At 37.6% G+C, this 17,898-nt stretch overlaps 2 protein-coding genes across 4 annotated transcripts; one reads left to right on the plus strand and one right to left on the minus strand.

Moving 5' to 3' along the window:
- Nucleotides 1-1,116: 1,116 nt before the first annotated feature.
- Nucleotides 1,117-10,539, plus strand: LOC110832388 (death-associated protein 1). The gene is made up of 3 exons (XM_022069338.1): nt 1,117-1,332; nt 1,449-1,569; nt 9,279-10,539. Exons 1-3 carry the CDS (start codon nt 1,284-1,286, stop codon nt 9,430-9,432), a joined length of 324 nt encoding a protein of 107 aa, XP_021925030.1. The 5' UTR covers nt 1,117-1,283; the 3' UTR covers nt 9,433-10,539.
- A 1,854-nt stretch (nt 10,540-12,393) lies between these two features.
- On the minus strand, nt 12,394-17,801 carry LOC110832386 (dynein axonemal assembly factor 19). 3 transcript variants are annotated; one of them, XM_022069335.2, is made up of 6 exons: nt 17,561-17,801; nt 16,713-16,876; nt 16,469-16,628; nt 14,614-14,852; nt 13,168-13,326; nt 12,394-12,918 (listed from the first exon to the last, which is right to left on the minus strand). In XM_022069335.2, exons 2-6 carry the CDS (start codon nt 16,865-16,867, stop codon nt 12,882-12,884), a joined length of 750 nt encoding a protein of 249 aa, XP_021925027.1. In that variant the 5' UTR covers nt 16,868-16,876; nt 17,561-17,801; the 3' UTR covers nt 12,394-12,881. The 3 variants fall into 3 exon arrangements, with proteins under 3 accessions (XP_021925027.1, XP_021925026.1, XP_021925028.1); XM_022069334.2 differs by having other exon boundaries at nt 17,465-17,801; XM_022069336.2 differs by having other exon boundaries at nt 12,394-13,326; nt 17,465-17,801.
- Nucleotides 17,802-17,898: the final 97 nt, after the last annotated feature.

Here is a 17,898-nt window from a genome sequence, read left to right on the forward strand (position 1 = left end):
CATAATTATTCCTACTCATAAGAAGGGGGACAAGACTGAGTGTGGTAATTGCTGAGGAATATCTCTGCTATCAACCACGTACAAATTTCTATCAAACATTCTTCTGGCGAGATTAACTCCATATGTGAATGAAATTACTGGGGATCATCAGTGTGGGTTCAGACGTAACAGATCAACCTTTCATGAGATCTGCATTTGTCAGATACTAAAGAAAAAATGGGAATACGTCAATTGTTTATAGATTTCAAAAAAGCGTATGACTGACAATATTCTCATTGAATTTGGTATACCAAAGAAGCTAGTGAGTAACAAAAATGTGCTTGGTGGGCAGTTGTGAACATGGTAATGAACCTTCAAGTTCCTTTAAAGGCAGGGAATTTCTCAAGATGGACTCTGCTACATGGAGTTAGTAGGCACTGGTTCTATAAACCTTCACAGTATGGTGCTTAGACATGAGAAAAATTTCTTACCCTTATAAAGACTGGTGAAACGTTTTGTGAAAGATGTTCTTATAATTGTAGTATTGGAGGTTTTCACAGAGGTGAGTCTGAATATTGCTGTCTTCTGGGTTGTGCTGTGAAGTCTGGCAGATGTCCACTGACATCTGGAACGGTGGACATCTACCAGACTACACGGTGTAACAACCCAGAAGACAGCAATCTTCATATTCTTATAACTGATTCTCAGGTGACCTAATAATGCTGTATCAAGTGCACGTGTTCATCAAATATTGTTTGGGATTATCAAATCAAGGAGGATGAGATTGGTGGCCTCCAGCAGTATAATGTTCCTACCAAGAGTTCAATGAAAATCAGGCATCTGGTTTGAAAGTTGAAAGGGAGTGGACACACTGATAGCATGATGACCTCATATGCCTACTTTATTTCCCTAAGAGAGAAAAACGGATTATCAGTTTTTTGACGAAAGTGGTGAAGAAGCCCATTTTGCTTGCTTGTGGTAGTTCTTTTAGCGAAGAAGAGTTCCTCCCGTCTCCCCTTCAGTATATATGACCCGTTGTAGTTATTTTTATTATCTTTGGTTGTAGGAAACAACTTGTTTTCTCTACCAGTTTTACTACTCATCTGATTGGCTTATTGTTGTTCAGTGATTGGTGGCCATGAAATATCTCAACGTCAATGGTAGTGTGTGACGCCAGCGCAGCAGTTGTGTAAGAAGTAGTGTACTGTGCTTATGCAGAAAGTGTTACGATACATACTCATTATAACACTTGTCTTGTTTGGATGAATGAGTTTTCTATGCTTAATTGAATATACAGAAGTATAATGTCCTCAGTAGAAGAAAGTGAACTGAAAGGCGGTCATCCACCTGCAGGTAAATATTTATTTTACATCGTAATAGAAACCGACTTTCAAATAATTCAGACGGTGTAACATGTGTTTCGTATTTATAATTGTGGTTGACGCAGTTTTAATGTGTTTTATAACCAGTGAAAGCGGGCGGAATGAGGATAACTCAGCATAAGGGCCCAAAAGACGAAAAAGAATTAAAAGTCACCAAAGAAAAGGAACAAGTAGACGAAGGAGACGCCATATTGAAAGTTTCCACAAGGTAAGTTCAAGTAGTACGGAAATAATGAACCAGACGTGGCAGCGTGTATGCATTGTACATCTTTATAGGAAGAACACAAACTTTTTAATATTTTAAAATTTGATTCCCAGTGCGTTATGAAGACCCATTTAACGTTCATTTGAAAGGAAGAGCTTAACGATACGGTCACCACATGCAGAATTTGAGGTTAATTTACAATAAATAAACTAATCCTTCTTACCTGTGACTGAAATCGATGTTATTTTAGGGTACTAGCTCCAGTGTAATATATTATAACGTGATATCCAGTCTACTCAGTAGAAGAATTTATAAATACATGTAAGTAATAATGGTGATGGTTTCTCATCATAATTATTTTGCTGTAATACTGTAGTTCCAAAAATCTGTAAATAGCTGTTATAACTATGTATTTGTACTAGAAACGAGTATTGCATTTGTGCTGTGACCTGTTCTACATCCTTGGCTTAGGCTTATGAAGGATCTATGGAATGTAAATAAATTCTCTTCTATTCTAACCTGTCGCTAAATTTAGTTTATTTGTAGGATACTGGCTGTACTACAAAGCATTTCAATTTGCCAAACAGTTTGTCACATGCTGGTGCATCTGGAGTTGTTTTGTTTGCTGAGGTTTTGGCATCAAGAAGCATTATGTTTGTTCAGATGTTGACATAATGACATTGTTTTTGTGGTGTTTTGTTTTGTAATGTTAACTTTGAAACCAAGTGTGGATGCCATGAACAAACAGTTTATGCCTAGGTGGTACGTGATTTGCATCTCAGCATAGTCTCAGTCTTTAAGTAGGCTGCATGTGTTTCCTTCCAAGTCCTTGTGTTTCACTGTGCATAATTTCATATTTAAATCAAACTTAAAAATATACTGTGCAGTTTATACAGCATTATTAATAGCCTACAAAGCAAAGGAAGGAAAAGGATGAGAATACTGGGGCAACTACCTTGTGGTCAAAATACAAGAGGGTAGAAAATAATTTTATCACATTGTAAGTGTATGGAGTCTCATAGATTTATATCTTAATGTTGTTCCTTGGCTCTACAACCCATTTGTGGGTTTTCACCACCTCCTATTCAGAGGTTTCCTAGTCTTTGAAGTGTGCATTTGTGAGTAGTGAGTGACCAGCCCACTGACTGTGCACAGTTTCTACTCAATCCTGATTTGACTGCCAGAGCCATCTAGTAGTGAATCAGGAGAGACTTGGGTGAGAAATAGCCGCTGAATTTTGCTTTCAAAACATCTCGTTTATGCTCGTAAGTTTCTTCTACATGCCGTAAATCTATGACATGAGACCGCTGGCTTTACTTCTCCTCCGAAGGAAGTTGTGCTATGTATTTTTATCACCCTTAAAAATCCTTCAACCTCGGTCAAGTTTGAACTTGTGAACCGCTTGGTCCAGTGGCAAGCACGCTAACCACTAGTCTACCGAGGGCGACATATCTTTATGTTACGGCATAAAAAGACTGTCTTTAAATCTTTTATTGTTTTTATGTGTTCTTTGCACTAAGTGCCTAAGTTGAACATATTTTCCATACATGTTTCATTTCTAAAGCTACTGAAACATATTTTATTAAATTTGCTACAGGGGATTGATACCAGGCAAATTTAATTTTAGTTTGCATCAGTCCAGAGTAACCCTATTTTATGCATGCATAGATTTTGTGTCTGCATTCAAATATCAACGTTATAGAGGATGCAAGAAGCAGTTTACGTTTTCATAATGTGGTGCAACATATTCTCTAGAAGTGCATTTAATTTGTGCATCAAAAGCTGAGACATAACACGGTTGAATTTTTCAAACAAAAGAAATTCTGTTCATAAGGGCAAATAGGTGTTAGCAGGATAATCACATGCATAACATGGAAAGACTTAACAATGTCCAGGACAAATTTTTAAAGATAAATGTAAACTGCTACTTTTGCTTAAGATGGCCGTCTTCTGAGTTGTTGTACTATTTGGGCTGCTAGCAGTTTACCAACATTCAGAGGTGCTTGCTGTCGCCATTATTGCCCTATTGGTGGAGGCAGTGAGCACCTCTGAAATGTCAATAAAAAACTACCAGACCACATGGTACAATGACGCATAAGACAGCCATCATACTTGCTGCCATGGGAACATAAAGTCTTACTTAACTCTTTTTATCAATGAACCGGGTCTACAATTTATGAGTCTTGGGGTGTGCTTTCATTGCGTGGTCGGCCGGCGCTCTGTTCACGTGGGCGGGAGTTGTGCACATTCTTCCGGTGGGTGACTGGCGAATCAGTTTCAGTGCCGCTAGTAACAGCGAACTATGAATATTTCTTGTCACTGATACTTGTTATTACATTAATTGTTCTTACCTTAAATCACAAAAGATGTTCAAAGTGACTTCCTTGTGCTTGCAGGCAAGCTTCACATCTCGTTAACATGTTTCGAAATACTCGACGAAGCTCTTCTTGAGATATTGCCGAAATGAATTGTCGAATATTTTCTTTAAGTTTTTCTGCATTGTGCAGATTGTTTACATAAACTTTGTTCTTCAGCATGCTCCACAGGTAAAAATCGCATGGGTTCAAGTCTGGGGAATGCGGAGGCAACTGATTGATTACTTGTTCACCAAACACTTCTCTTAATACTAACATCGACCGATTAGCTGTGTGAGCTGTAGCATTGTCTTGCATGAAGAAACCGTAAGTCTTTTCTTCATCGGTCATTTCTTGGAAAAAGGGTCTAAGTAATAAATTTACATAACGTTCACAATTTATGGTTTCATTATAAAATATTGGCCCTATTATACTCTTGGAGGTAACTGCACACCAGACTCCAACCTTAATGTCATGAAGAGGATGTTAATGCAACTGATGTGGATTTTCGGAACTGTAGTAGCGATTGTTCTGAGTGTTGACATATCCACTTAAATGCAGCCATGCTTCATCACTAAAAAAACAATAGCTCTGGATTAACAATCCCATCATGCACAGATCGTAACAACCAATTGCAGAAACGAATCCTAGCACCAGTGTCAGGATTTGTGAGTCTCTGAACAACAGTGGTCTTATATGGTCGCAATTTCAGAAGTCTCGTTGCTGTGTGAGCAGATCCCAATGACACACCAGATTGTGCAGCTAAACGTTCCAAAGATTTCCTTGGACTTTTTTCTAAGAAAGCCACAATTTCATCCAATTTCTCTTCCGTCAATACACTCCGTTTCCTGTTCTTCTTTTTATCCAAAACTGATCTCGTACTACGAAATTTTTTTACTAATCTCTCTATCATAGACCTGCTAGGAACACTTACACCAGGAAAATGTCTGCTAAATTTATGGCAGCATCTTCTGTAGGATGAATATTTGGGATATATTTAGACTAAGAACACACATTGCTTGATACTATACACCATATTATCAACATCAATCCGCTACGAGAGACGCAATGAAACTGATTCGCCTGTGTCTCATGGGAAGAACGTGCACAACTCCCGCCCACGTCAACAGAGCGCTGGCTGACCACGCAATGAAAGCACGCCCCAAGACTCATAAATTGTAGACCCGGTATATCTGTGGTAACTCATTTACACTAAGAAGAGAAATAAATATTTATTATGAAATTCCAAAATATGATAATCATGAAAAGTGTACAACACTGTTCTGATAAATAGTACTTGTAGTAGTAGTATATTGAGACTGGATTCATATCTCAGAGAAACTATACTGCCAGGAATACAGCTGTGTTTACTGTCTCGATATGTACTGCATTTTCAGGCATGTTTTGAGCTCTTTACTTTGCTTAAGTTATTTTAGTCAGTGTTTAAAAAGTCTTGAGTTTCAATTTAATGGTTGGGAGTCCAGAACAGTGTGTGTGTGCATTAAATTTTGTGAGAAGAGCAGAGAGACAGTGACCAAAACTTATTGATTGGTGCAAGAAGCATTTGGAGATGCAACAGTGAACTGAACCTTAGTGTTTTAGTGGTTTAATTGTTTTAAGGAGGGATGAGTGTTCACTAAAGTAATAATCATCCTGGAAGCATAGACACTGGCAAGGGGAGGCACGCCAGGCATTTGCCCCCTGGATTTTTGGAAAAAACTCAAAATTGAAGAGATTTATAAAACAAAGGAAATATTCCAAAAGCTCATTTTCTAGCTGCCCTTCTTGGAAAAACCCTCTGTGCTTCATGCTTCTAAGCCCTTCAGATAGTAGAAATGATGAACTGGTAGTTTAAGTGTATGAGTTAGTGCAAAATGACTGAATAATGACTGACTATACATGAAATGGCCAAAGAGGTAGAAATTCCTTGTGGTTCATGTCAAACTGTGTATGGAATAGGCCATGTCACAATCTGGTTCATTCCATAATTACTGACACACATTCATAAATTAAATGGTTTCCGATGTACTTGAGAGTGCAGAAACTGAAGAAAACATTTTACAAATAACGTAACATGATAAAACATAAGTTTATGGTTCTAACACTGAAACAAAGTTATAATCATCACGATTGAAATTCCCTGTTTTGCTCTGACTGAGGAAGTCATGCATGCAGTAGAACCAAAGATGCCAGTTGTTCTATTCAGGAATTGTGTTGTAATCATCCATTGCACCTGTTTATCCATTCGCTCCAACTTGTGCATGATTGTGTAGCTAAACTCAGTATTCCACAAGTAAGATAGCTTCACTGTTTACCAAATATGGTTGGTTCCCTGTGATGTTTCATGTTTGCTAACCATAAAAGTATCACAGAAGGCCAAATATTTGATAATGTGGCAAGAATTTAACACCCTACAATGGAGAAAATGTTTGTGATTCTAATAACTGGGTTTGAGGGGTGCTTCCAGCACAGGCAGCAACAGTGTAACAAGTATGTAAGTGCTGAAATGAGCCTGCTTTCAAAGGGATTAACATCCCATTCCTGTAAGTATAGTATCTTAGTTTTCATGGGTTTAGTCTCAGTACTTTTGATTAGGCCACACATATATTTTGTGTAAAATTTCTGTAAGAATATGTGTAATTTATAACTGTGTGCTAGAACTAATGTATTTATAATTCATCTATAAATGTTACTGATGATGGGGTTGAATTACTATTTTCAATTTTTTGGATTTTTTCAATAATTATGCTTCCACGAAAACCACTATGTTTCATGAGGTGGCTCTTCCCTCATCCTCAGGTGAACCTATAGTCAGGCCTGTTACAAGGAGGATCCAAAGACTGAGATTAGCTTCTGAGGAGGGAAGAGCCATATCCTGAAACGAAGTGGTTTTTTGGAAGCATAATGACAATTGAAAAAAGTCCAAAAAATTAAAATTAGTAATATATTCATAATTTTTAGTTGTTTCTGTTATGGCTCTTAATTTTTGGCTGTGGCATCTAGCTCCATAGAATTTTTGACCATATTGTACAACAAATGTGGAGCATGCTGCATGTTGTTTGGGATGATTTATGTATGAGTGTGCACAGCAAGCTGTCAGTTGTTACAGCAAACACAGCTGGATTTTCTGAAACAAAATGTCATCCTGTAAATAATATTGCTTCTGTTGAGTTCATGAGCTAGGACAGAGTTCAGCAGCTAAATCACATTTCAAGAGTGCATATGAATTCAGTTATGAGACAGTACATAAAATTTTGACAAGACTGTTCCATCCAACTCTCAGGCTTTCAAGTTATATCTTCTTCATCATCTTTGAGGCAAGAGCTGATGGACCCATTATGACCCCATTGCAATTTTCACTGGCCTCTTACTTTCTGGTCTTCTTACATTTGTTTTCCCTCTTGGAGGGTATTTAATATTTTTTTAATGTGACCTTTTTCTGTTCTGTCTGAACGTTACTGCTAACTGTTAGGAGTATAGGATGGATGGACATGTTGCACACACAGGAGATATAAGAAACATAAGATGTTGGTCAGAAAACCCAAAGGAAAGAGACAGGTGTTCTTCACACTTTAGCATGATTAAAGGACTACCTTATGGACCCATTCATGTCTGTCTGTCTGTGACAAATTTTTCCTATGAGGTAGGTAACCCACATGACCATAGGGTAATTGTTTCTTTTATTATTATTCCTGTTGTTATTTTTATTCCTATTATATTTACTCTATTATTTTTATTACTACTGTATTCCTGTTGTAGTTATAATTCCTGCTGTTATTGTTGTTGGTTTCTCTCCATAGCTTTGATTCCCTTGGCTTTATCTTTGCTGGGTTAGACACCTGGGTCTGTACCATTTCAGGGTAGATCATCCAAGGCTCAGGAGGACTGGGATACACCCTTTGGGGACACACCCAAGTATTGTCTCCCATACCTACTCTGAGGGTTTACCACCCAGGCCTTTCCTGAGGATGCATGCTTTAATGGGGCCTGAATTCCTGTGCCTGGAGATCTGCCCCCAGGGCTTTGCACCCTATGCCTTGTCCCCTTCCCCAGGAGCTTCACTAAGGGGAGAGGGGAGACAGGGCTACACTCTGTGGGTTCCTGTCCCCACTGAGTGCCTTTGCCCCATGTTTAGCCCCAGCAGGACTCTGTCCTCTGGCCTTTGCCCTCACCAGCTTGCCTCACGTTTGGACTTGCTTTCTCTAGCTTTGCTCCCTTAGGCATCGTGTCTGGACTTTTAACCCTGCGACTTTACACACAGGTGTTTTTCCACAAAATTCTTTCTCCCAGGGTTCCAGTCCTCTGTACATGCTGATCTAGTGCTCTTCCCCATGGACTTCCTCTTCTATGCCTAGCTCACCCAGGCTTTTGCTTTGTCCTCACAGGTCTTTCACCATGATGGATTAGAACACCAGAGATGCCCACTATGGGCTTGGCCACACATGTTGGTAAGCCACCTCTGGCACCTGCATTTCCTTGAGAAAACCCTACAGATTTACCCGTCTTGCTCCAATCCAGGGTTGACATCCCCACACCTTTACAAACCAGACAAATCACCAGCATTTTTGCTCAATGAGACTGTACCCCCAGCACTTGCTGTTTCATAGGCTTTCCCTCCAGGCTTTCAGAATTCATAGCTTTGCCATTGCTGGACTTGATGTTACTGGGCTGTCGCCATTGAGGGTTAGACTACCCAGGGCTGGCTACACAGAGGCATGAAACAGAAGATGTGAGGGAAACACGGTTTAGCAACCATGCGGTTAGGAGAAGAGGTGATGAAGTTGTGGTGACCATATAACTGGGAATGGAGTGATAGGTATATATCTGATGAAGAAATTCTGTTTTTTGAGTTTCATTATCATGTTTTCTGCCATTGGACCATTTTCTGTGAAGTCCAAACTTCATGTCAATTTTAATACTGATCTTCCCATCTGTGCCCAGGTTTTTCATATAGTCTCTTCCCTTGATGAGATTTTTTGACTGAAGTTGTGCGCTTTTCAGCTATTTTGGTTTCATCACTAACAGTACAAGGTGAAAGGTACAACTGTTGAGGCTCCTTATTATGTAATTTTTTCCTTGCTCCTGTTACTTCCTTTTAAGTATTCTCAGCACAGTTTTCAAGCACTGTCTGTGTTTTTGACATAGAAGATTAAGACGACCAGGTATGACCCAATAGCTTGATCATAGTTTACTATTCTATAATTCATTTTGGTTTAATGTAACAGATGAAGTGTGCATTTTATCTTGAGGTTTTAAGATGGAACACACTGAAATAGTTTTTATACTGAAGGGTGGATTAATGCATTTGTTTCCTACCTGTTTTGATGTAGATGTAATCAGTATTTACATCGTTTCCAGCCCACCCAAATCATTGACTATTTCGGGAGCCCCAGTGAGAGGCCATGCAGACTTCCCTACAGAAGCTGTACAGAGTTTCCATGAAAAGCCAGTTCCCACACACGATTCTCGTCATGTGACTAAACCTACGGTCATTCATCAGCCTCGCAAGTAGGTTCTCTTGGATTGTAAGATTTTGTTGATGGACTGTGGTAGTTTTGTTTCCCCCAAGAAGACAGAACAGTCCATTACAATTTGAGTTAAATGGATTATTTTAATACTGCAGTCAGTATATTGATTATCCAGTGTAAAAGACAATAAATCTAACACAGATATACTCAGTTATTTGGTTGCTATGTTACAGACAGATCTTGTGTATTTAACTGCTGGAGTTATTACTAATATATGTATGAAGTGATGCAAAGGAATTTTTTTATATAGGGCTGAATAACAATGTACATGTGAAAGATCTAGAATGATTTAATATTTGGAACCTCTGATTCATATGTGCTTGAAATTTTGTCTAGATTATCAGGACTTGTTACATATTCCACATGTTGTTTCTTTATCTGTTGTAAGTAACCTGGATAATTGAAACTGTCTGCATTTAATACTGATTTGCATGAAGAGGATATATCCTGCTTATTTGAGAAACATATTTTATATATTTTTTTCTTTTTCATATTTGTATGCCAAGTATTAGGGAATACTGTATTGGTACTTTGTTTTCAGCATCTAAATTGCATTTCAGTAAGACTGATGACTATATACTTTCCATACTTGTTAGTAACTAGTATTTGCTAGTAGAATATAACTTACTCTGTAACAACAGAAATATTTTTCTTGGTGAATAGGGGGACCATGCTTATGTTTTCTTTCCTAATTGAAATACTTTTGAATGGGTTTCAAGTGTACTGCATGCCCAGTGTCGAACATACTGATTAATGCCTTATTGTGATTCAGAGATTTGTACCATAATTTAGCATATTGCTACTTTTCAGGAGGCTATAAAGAAGTGTTAAAGGCATAATATATTACTGTGTTTTTATGAGCTCTGTCTTTGAAAGTGTTACAGTGAATTTGTTTTTCATTATTAGGGATTATGGTGATGAGGGTGTTGGGACATATTTTTATGGATACATATTTGATTTCAGTTTTAAAGTCATATGCTGTTGAAGTTACTGAGAAACTCTTATTATTTTTTTAAAGTCTAATGTAATTATCTATATCAGAAAATGTACAATGTAAAATAACAAAAACCAATAAAATATTGTTACTCAGATATCAGACTTCATTCATAGAATGTTCAGCAGCAGAATGTTGGTAATATATGTTATGCCACTGGTTAACCCTCTTGGCAGGACTGCAAGGACGGGTGCCACTGGGTGGGGGAGTAGTACATTTTACCCTTCAATAAAACACCCTTCGCTAAGCTACTAATATAATTACATAATATTAAGGATACAATGTCAGAACCAGAACCAACTCCTTACTCGTCACCACCCAACGGACGATAGGTTCTACTCACCCCAGCTGCAAATCACCGCAGTTTCCACATCGTGGCCACCAGCGACACAGGTTCTGTCTTCAATTACTGCCCCAAAAAATCAACGCAAGATAATAATCTTGCGCTTTATATAGAATTTCTAAGGATGCTCAAGATGATGTGTGCCCTGGGAACCGCCCTGAAATTATCACTTCTGATTGGCCAGAATTATTCCATGCCCATATATGGAAGACTGTTCCACATTCCATGTCCATATATGGGAGACCCATGCATGCATGCATCGTTTATTCTAACATGGAGACCCTTTTTAAAGCTAATGCACGCAGCTGGGGAGTGATCCTTACCACTGCATCATTGTTAAAATTCCAATGGCCACCCCATGATTCACACCAGAGGTGGGACAACTACAATTAATATTAACAAGTTTAAAAACATGGGGTCCAAGTAAGGGTGAGAAGGGACAACATATGACAGATTAATGTGATTTATAAGTATCATATACCTGAGCACTGTACATCAATGCTTTTACTCAGTCTCTTTTTGATTCATGGACCAGTAAAACAGTAGTGCTTTTTCCAAGGACCAGTATGCTGCCTGTCTTACATTGCACAGTACACATACCATACACTCCAATTATTATAGTGTCATGGTGAAATGTTCATTTGCAATATAAAAACCAACATGTTTATGTGGTATTGAAATCAAACAGGTGTCATCACTGACACTGAACATTCACAATTAAAAATTATGTACAGAGAATATTAAACAATTTCATTGGTCATAAATCTCATATGTTCACCATCACATTCGAACAAAATTGAAAACAACACACAGATTCTGCGTTTGTCAACAAGTTAATTTACTTCTTGTTCTGCATTTTTAACTTCACTTTCACAATATACATTTTCCATTTGTGGTACTTGTGTGAATATAAGCCATGTGCATTAAAATTTGCTACATTTGAATTTTAAGAAGAAGAAAAAAGATCAATATTTTTAAATTAATTTTTCTTCAAGTACCAGCCAGAGTTATAATTCTTTTTAAGTTCAAAAAACATTTATTATAGCAGTTCCATGACAAACAAGGCTCTTTTACCTCTCATTATTTAATACAGTTTCATCCTCCCATTCTTCTGTGAAATAACTGTTTATTTTTTTCACTCGTATTCAGATTTTTTGTACCAATTCTGTATGTCCAAAACTGTAATATAGCATTTCCTATCAACTACAATACAGACCATTTACTGTTTGTGACTGTAATCTTGAGACTTGGAAGGAATGCAGGAAGTCCGAAGCGTTAAAGGCTACTGCATAGCAGACACTATCTTTCCTCCTTCACCCCGTGAGTCTCAAGATTACAGTCGCAACAGTATGTTGCCATCAAAATATATTTTGTGATAATTTCATGGCAATGAAGATGATCTGGATTGTGATGCCGTGTACACTCACAGGTAGATACTAGCTTCAGCCCTGAAGATGGAGGCAGTATGCTTCTCCAAATCATTGGATATACCTATGAATATACTTGGTGTATCAACCCAGAATAACAGTGTCATATATTTTACTAACAAGCTTCTTTCGAGTTATAGTGGATGGAGATCTGGGAAAATAAGTGTGGCTTATACTCATGTAAATTTGGTACAATATTTATTATAATTTGCAGTCTGACATTAAGCCACAAGCTAGCAGCATTGTCAGGAAATGTTGCTGTTGAACAGCAGCTTGCAACCAAGGCTTTTGCTGCACTCACATTTAGTTTTAAGTAATATTCTGACATGGATGTTCCAAAATGTATACTCATTTATAAACTGATACATTAAGCCTGATTATACCAGAATTCTAACAGACCAGGTCATTTTTCCGCTTAACTCAATTGCTTTTTGTTTTGTTTCTGAAGCTGTGTGTTTGTGGCTGTGTATATTTCCATATCCATTATTTTAATACTGACATCAGAATATTGCCATTTGGATGGTAGCACAGCAGATCAGTGAAGAAGTTAGTTCACCAGTAACCAGAGGCTCAATTACTATCAGGTAACTGGAACTAAATATGTTATTATTTTGATGCCGTGCAGCTTCATGGTGGATCCAACAGCATGTGAACTTCACTTCTGCTTGCTTATTCAGTAGCTGAGGTGCGTAGAAGCAGTAAATACCTAACAGAAGAGCAATTTCAAACACCATACAGAACGAAGGTTGGACAATTGTTAATAAAAATATGCTCAGCACAAGGAAATGAAAGTCATGTTACTAATTTTCCACTGGTAGTCTATGCATTTTAGCTGTATATTACATAACATTTCAATCAGTAATGCAATGTTTCCAAAATAGATAAAAATTTGTAATATTATTGTACACGTTTCAATTTGAAATGATGTGTTGATTGTGTCCTGTATTTCTCCTACATTTTATATTTATTCTTGAGCTCAAGAACAGTCCATTCTGTGATTCCTTCTTCTGCAAGGTCCTGCTGGCGATTCTGGAAACTTCTATTCAACTTCTCCATCAGCTGCTTACATGTTGCTTTTTCTACAGAGCTCAAAAACTGAAGACTTAGATTAAATCTGGAAAATAAAAACATTCAAAATTATCTGATAAAATAATCTTTTACAGTAGAGATAAGCACTAGACTAAGAAATACAGTAGAATGGAGGCAATACTACTTAGTTGTTAACCACATATTGTGGACTATTCACTTTTGATGAAAGAAGCCCCTGGTATCAGCTGGATAAGATGAGTAGGTTCTACACCCAGTCTGGGCATGGTGCCCTCCACCAAGGTCTCTGATCATGTCAGACATAAAATTTGTCATCTATCCTGTAGTCACTTCATGAACAGCTACAGAGCTTCTGGGATCATGGTATAACATTACATATCAAACTGATGTCTAACTAGATTGTTTTAGCAGTTCATACTATGATAAAGAATACTAAATGGAGTCTTCTTTAACTCTTTGAATACTAAATGATCACCAGTATTCACATTTGTCATTATTATTACGGAAATACCTATAATTTACAGACAGTCATGGCCTTCTTGAATGAAGTCTCAATGTTCACCTACCTAGACAGGATGTGGAAAACTACCTCATGATCTTGAATGCTGTACATGAGACTTGATCAAGACATTTAACTGCAAATCAGGTGTTAGCGCTATATGAACCTGCTTAGGGGGCAGGGTTGATATCAATGAAATTAAAAAAGCTATGACATTCTGAAATATGAACTTCAAAACAGAAATATAAAGAAAGTGTGATACTTACTCTATGTAAGATTTGAGGTTTTCACAGCGGTGAGTATGAAGATTTCTGTGTTCTGGGTTGTTGCGCTGTGTAGTCAGACTACACAGCGCAACAACCCAGAAGACAGAAATCTTCATACTTACTCTGATACTTTGACGACGCGTTCTTCAAGTGCCTGAGCACTGCGGGTCCCAACTTTTCATTGGCTTTGATCTATAGACATTCGGTAGGACTCCTTGGACGAGGGATCGGCCCGTCCCAAGGCCTCTACCTATACACAAGACAGCATAACAAAGAAAAACACTGACAAACATCCATGGCTTGAGTGGGATTCGAACCCACGATCCCAGTGACCATGTGGCCACTGAGACGGCAAGGAAGCGTGAGGTAAGATATTTATTCATGGTATCACAATAATTTATAATTACAGTAAGATTTCAGGTTCTTGTGGTGACAAGCATCACCCTGATGATGGAAGCAGCAAGCACCTCTGAAATGTCACTAAACTTCTACCAGACTACATGGTACAACAACCTAGCCATATTTATAATTATAGTGTTGGGGACATTGTTACATCAGAGAAAAAGTTTTGTTTTGACTGAATGCTCACCGTTTTGCTTCTGTCAGAGCTTCCAACAACCTGACCACAAATACAATGTCTGTGGTATTTGATGGGAAAGCCAACAAAGCCTGAAGGATCTCCCCTAATATTCCTACTGGTATTTCTGATTTAACTAACTGCCCTACAGTCTGTGCACCAGTGCGTTTGAGGAGCAAGAGGCGATCACATATATCCAGTGGTCGCCATCGCCTGACAAATTCTACTGTTGTAGGCACACTGTCTCCATGCTGTGGAAGAATTAAATGGTTGTCAGTTAAAACAGTGAAGTTTCTGGATTAACCCTGGCTTAGATTTCTACTTTTTTGTTGTTGCAGCTATTACAAAATCACAGTAGCAACTGTTCTTCATGCATTAACATAAATTTTTCACCACTGTCATTGTTTTTTACCACTAGAATCAGGCAGTTGCATGCAGCAATCAAGATAGCAGATACACGTGTTTCATCTGTTTGATGCTGGTACTTCATTTATATTTTATGCATAATAGAAAGGCTGTGTCCTTATGTTGTATCTCCAAAGTTACTGAATGGTTTTTGATTAAATTTGGTATTTGGATGTATAAACCAAACATTGTTGGGCAAATTACATGTGTAGTTCGAATCAAAGCTTTGTTGATGTTCTCAAAATCTGTACATTATATGAAATACAGATCTCATTAAGGTATCCCATATCTCAACTTTTTATTTTAAACATCTTGTCATGTGATGCATATTTAATGAAATGCAAATGGCAAATAATTTGTTTCTTGAACAGTATCATATGTAAGAATGTTAGTCTGTGTTACACAAAAAAGAGTAGTTTCATTTACCTAAATAGTAACAATCTTGCAAAGATAAACAATAAAATTGTTTATAAGCAACATGTTTTTGCATAACAGCCATGAATAGGCTCTTTTAAAAAGCATGATTTAAAATGAATATATTGTAAATGAACATGATTATGGCTGTTTAGCCAAAAAATGTTGCTTGTAGGTAATGAATTTGATGAGAATCATTCATATGAGGCTTATTCAGAGATTGTTAGGTGAAGGAGTAGAGGCTATTAAAAATAATCCCCATGGGCACAGATGTCCAAAGACAAATTAAATGATGGGTCCTCTGCAAAGAATGTGCTGGGCTGCTGCTGGAACCACCTCAACCTTGATATCTCTGGCCCAATTCATTGGTCCTTCAACATTTTTGAGGGGGCTGAACATGCCATGATGCTTTTTCTTAAAGGCAGTATAAAAGTCTTGGAAGGTCCCACAAAAGCAGCGTGTGGTAATGGTGGTTTCAGGGTCCTTGAGCAGCAGTCCATTGACAAAGAACACAGACAGCTAATGGTAATTTTCAGATGGATTCCGCACCTTGAATGCTGATATTTGTGTCACACTCTTCCTGTTGGCTCACACTTGTTCTGTCGCACAGCTTATGATTTGCTCGTGTGTAATCCTCACAGTCGTGTCATAACCTCGAACTGGCCATACTTTGTAACAACACCATAGTTTTATTTGCACTACCCTCATATTACTTAACTGTGATATGTAAAACATTTACTAGTTAATACTAAACATGTGCTTTGCTTTGTGTCTACAATAAATAAACATCAATATGAATGAGGTGTGAAATTCAAAAGTAATATGTTATGAAATGTGTATTCATTTGCGTGCTATCATTAACACTGTAAATTTTGTGTTATATTGGTTAACCTTGATCAGCTGTGCATTCTAGCTGGCTGTGTGCTGCAGTCGCATATCACTAAAACTAACTCCAGTGTTGAGGTCCAGCCAGCAGCACAATGGGGATTTAAATCTTCAATATTTCTGTATGGTAAGGTTAATGAATGGGAGCCATTTTGCAATATACCTGTATCATATTCAGAGTGCATGGCTGGGTGGTTTCCATTTCAACTCCCTGCTTTTTTCTAGGGGCAAGACTGTTCCATATACTGCTTCTCTTGGGTTGTAAACTGTTTAGCTTCTCAGTTCTGTCCAGTGGTTTTAAGTGCGATGCTTTTACCAGGTCCCTGCAAGTTTCACAGTTTACATATTGTAAAATGGTATTCTGTATCTCCCACATGATTACTCAAACATGTAAACTGCTAGGTAACCTGAATTCATCAAATGTGGCAACTCGTTGCTCCACAGCTTTTAATTTTGCATCATTCTCTCGCCAGTACTTAGCATCTTCTTCTATTGCAGCATGAAGTTCGGTTTCTAGAGCAATGAAATTGATTGTCTCATCATCTTCACCTTCCATATCCATAAAGTGATTCTGAAATAACAGTTACATGTTATTCCAACCTGGTAAAATCGTTTCTGTGCTTAACCTCTACATGCATAATTTCAATGTTATATGGAGACGAGTGGTTAGGTTCAGGCTCTGATCACTTTACAGCTTATGATTATATGATATTATTCTGCCATCAGTGTATGATTTTACTTTATTGAAATGGTAAAATTATTTCAAACTCCCCAACCATGTAACATTGAAAATCATTTTGGTGCCACCATTCCCATTTGAGTTGCCAATCATCCTTTGGACTTCATAATTTCTAAAGTACTTATGAACTTTGCAATGACAGTGATCATAATTTTATCAAAGTACAGGCTAAGAAATGCCCCCAAACAATATGAGTTTCAGTTGTTACTGGGGGAAGTCCAAACCGTTCCGACTTATGTAATCACCCAATCTATAATATAGACATATAACTGCAGAAGTTTTAATTTATAATTATACCTAAACAGTAACAGAAGGGTGGTAAATCTAAGTTGCTAATTTATAAAACTTGGGCTACTCTAATTGGCTATTTAAGACACATAATGCGGCTTCTTAAACATAACGTATGTTTAAAATTCTAACCTGAAATTAGAGTAGTGCAACAAATCCCATCTCTAATGTGTTATGCTTATTATAGACGATTACTGCTAAACTCACGCACAAGTAAACATATCTTACATTATGTACACAACTCAGGTGTCGTTAGTCCGTGGGTGTGTTTTTCAAGAGTTGTATGAAACCGAACTTCAAACGTCAAACGTTCACTTCTCGTGTTCTTTGTGGTCGAATGATCTCTGGTAGCTGCTTGTGTTTGGCCATGGCTATTAGTCAACTAGGCCAGTTACCAAACTTTGAGTATGAACGTTTTTCTTTGTACAACAACGTAATATGTTAAAACAAACAATTTGGATACTCTTTACTCGGTAATATATAACGTATCCTATCTACGACTTCCAAAACAGTCCACATGATATTACAACACAGAACATTGACGAAAAGTTAATATTATTACAATA

This window comes from Zootermopsis nevadensis, unplaced genomic scaffold (assembly GCF_977971745.1).
Source record: "Zootermopsis nevadensis isolate Lab colony 2312 unplaced genomic scaffold, Znev_1.0 Znev_ptg000006l, whole genome shotgun sequence".
In the NCBI taxonomy this organism is placed as follows: domain Eukaryota; kingdom Metazoa; phylum Arthropoda; class Insecta; order Blattodea; family Termopsidae; genus Zootermopsis; species Zootermopsis nevadensis.

Excerpts from the sequence above, each read along its gene's own strand:
- LOC110832386 (XM_022069335.2), bottom strand. The coding sequence starts at position 16,867 with ATGGATATGGAAGGTGAAGATGATGAGACAATCAATTTCATTGCTCTA. Across the intron at positions 16,629-16,712 it reads GCCACATTTGATGAATTCAG|GGACCTGGTAAAAGCATCGC; the intron begins GTTACCTAGCAG and ends TGAAACTTGCAG. Across the intron at positions 14,853-16,468 it reads GCACTCTGAATATGATACAG|CATGGAGACAGTGTGCCTAC; the intron begins GTATATTGCAAA and ends ATTCTTCCACAG.
- LOC110832388 (XM_022069338.1), top strand. The coding sequence starts at position 1,284 with ATGTCCTCAGTAGAAGAAAGTGAACTGAAAGGCGGTCATCCACCTGCA. Across the intron at positions 1,333-1,448 it reads AGGCGGTCATCCACCTGCAG|TGAAAGCGGGCGGAATGAGG; the intron begins GTAAATATTTAT and ends TTTTATAACCAG. Across the intron at positions 1,570-9,278 it reads ATATTGAAAGTTTCCACAAG|CCCACCCAAATCATTGACTA; the intron begins GTAAGTTCAAGT and ends CATCGTTTCCAG.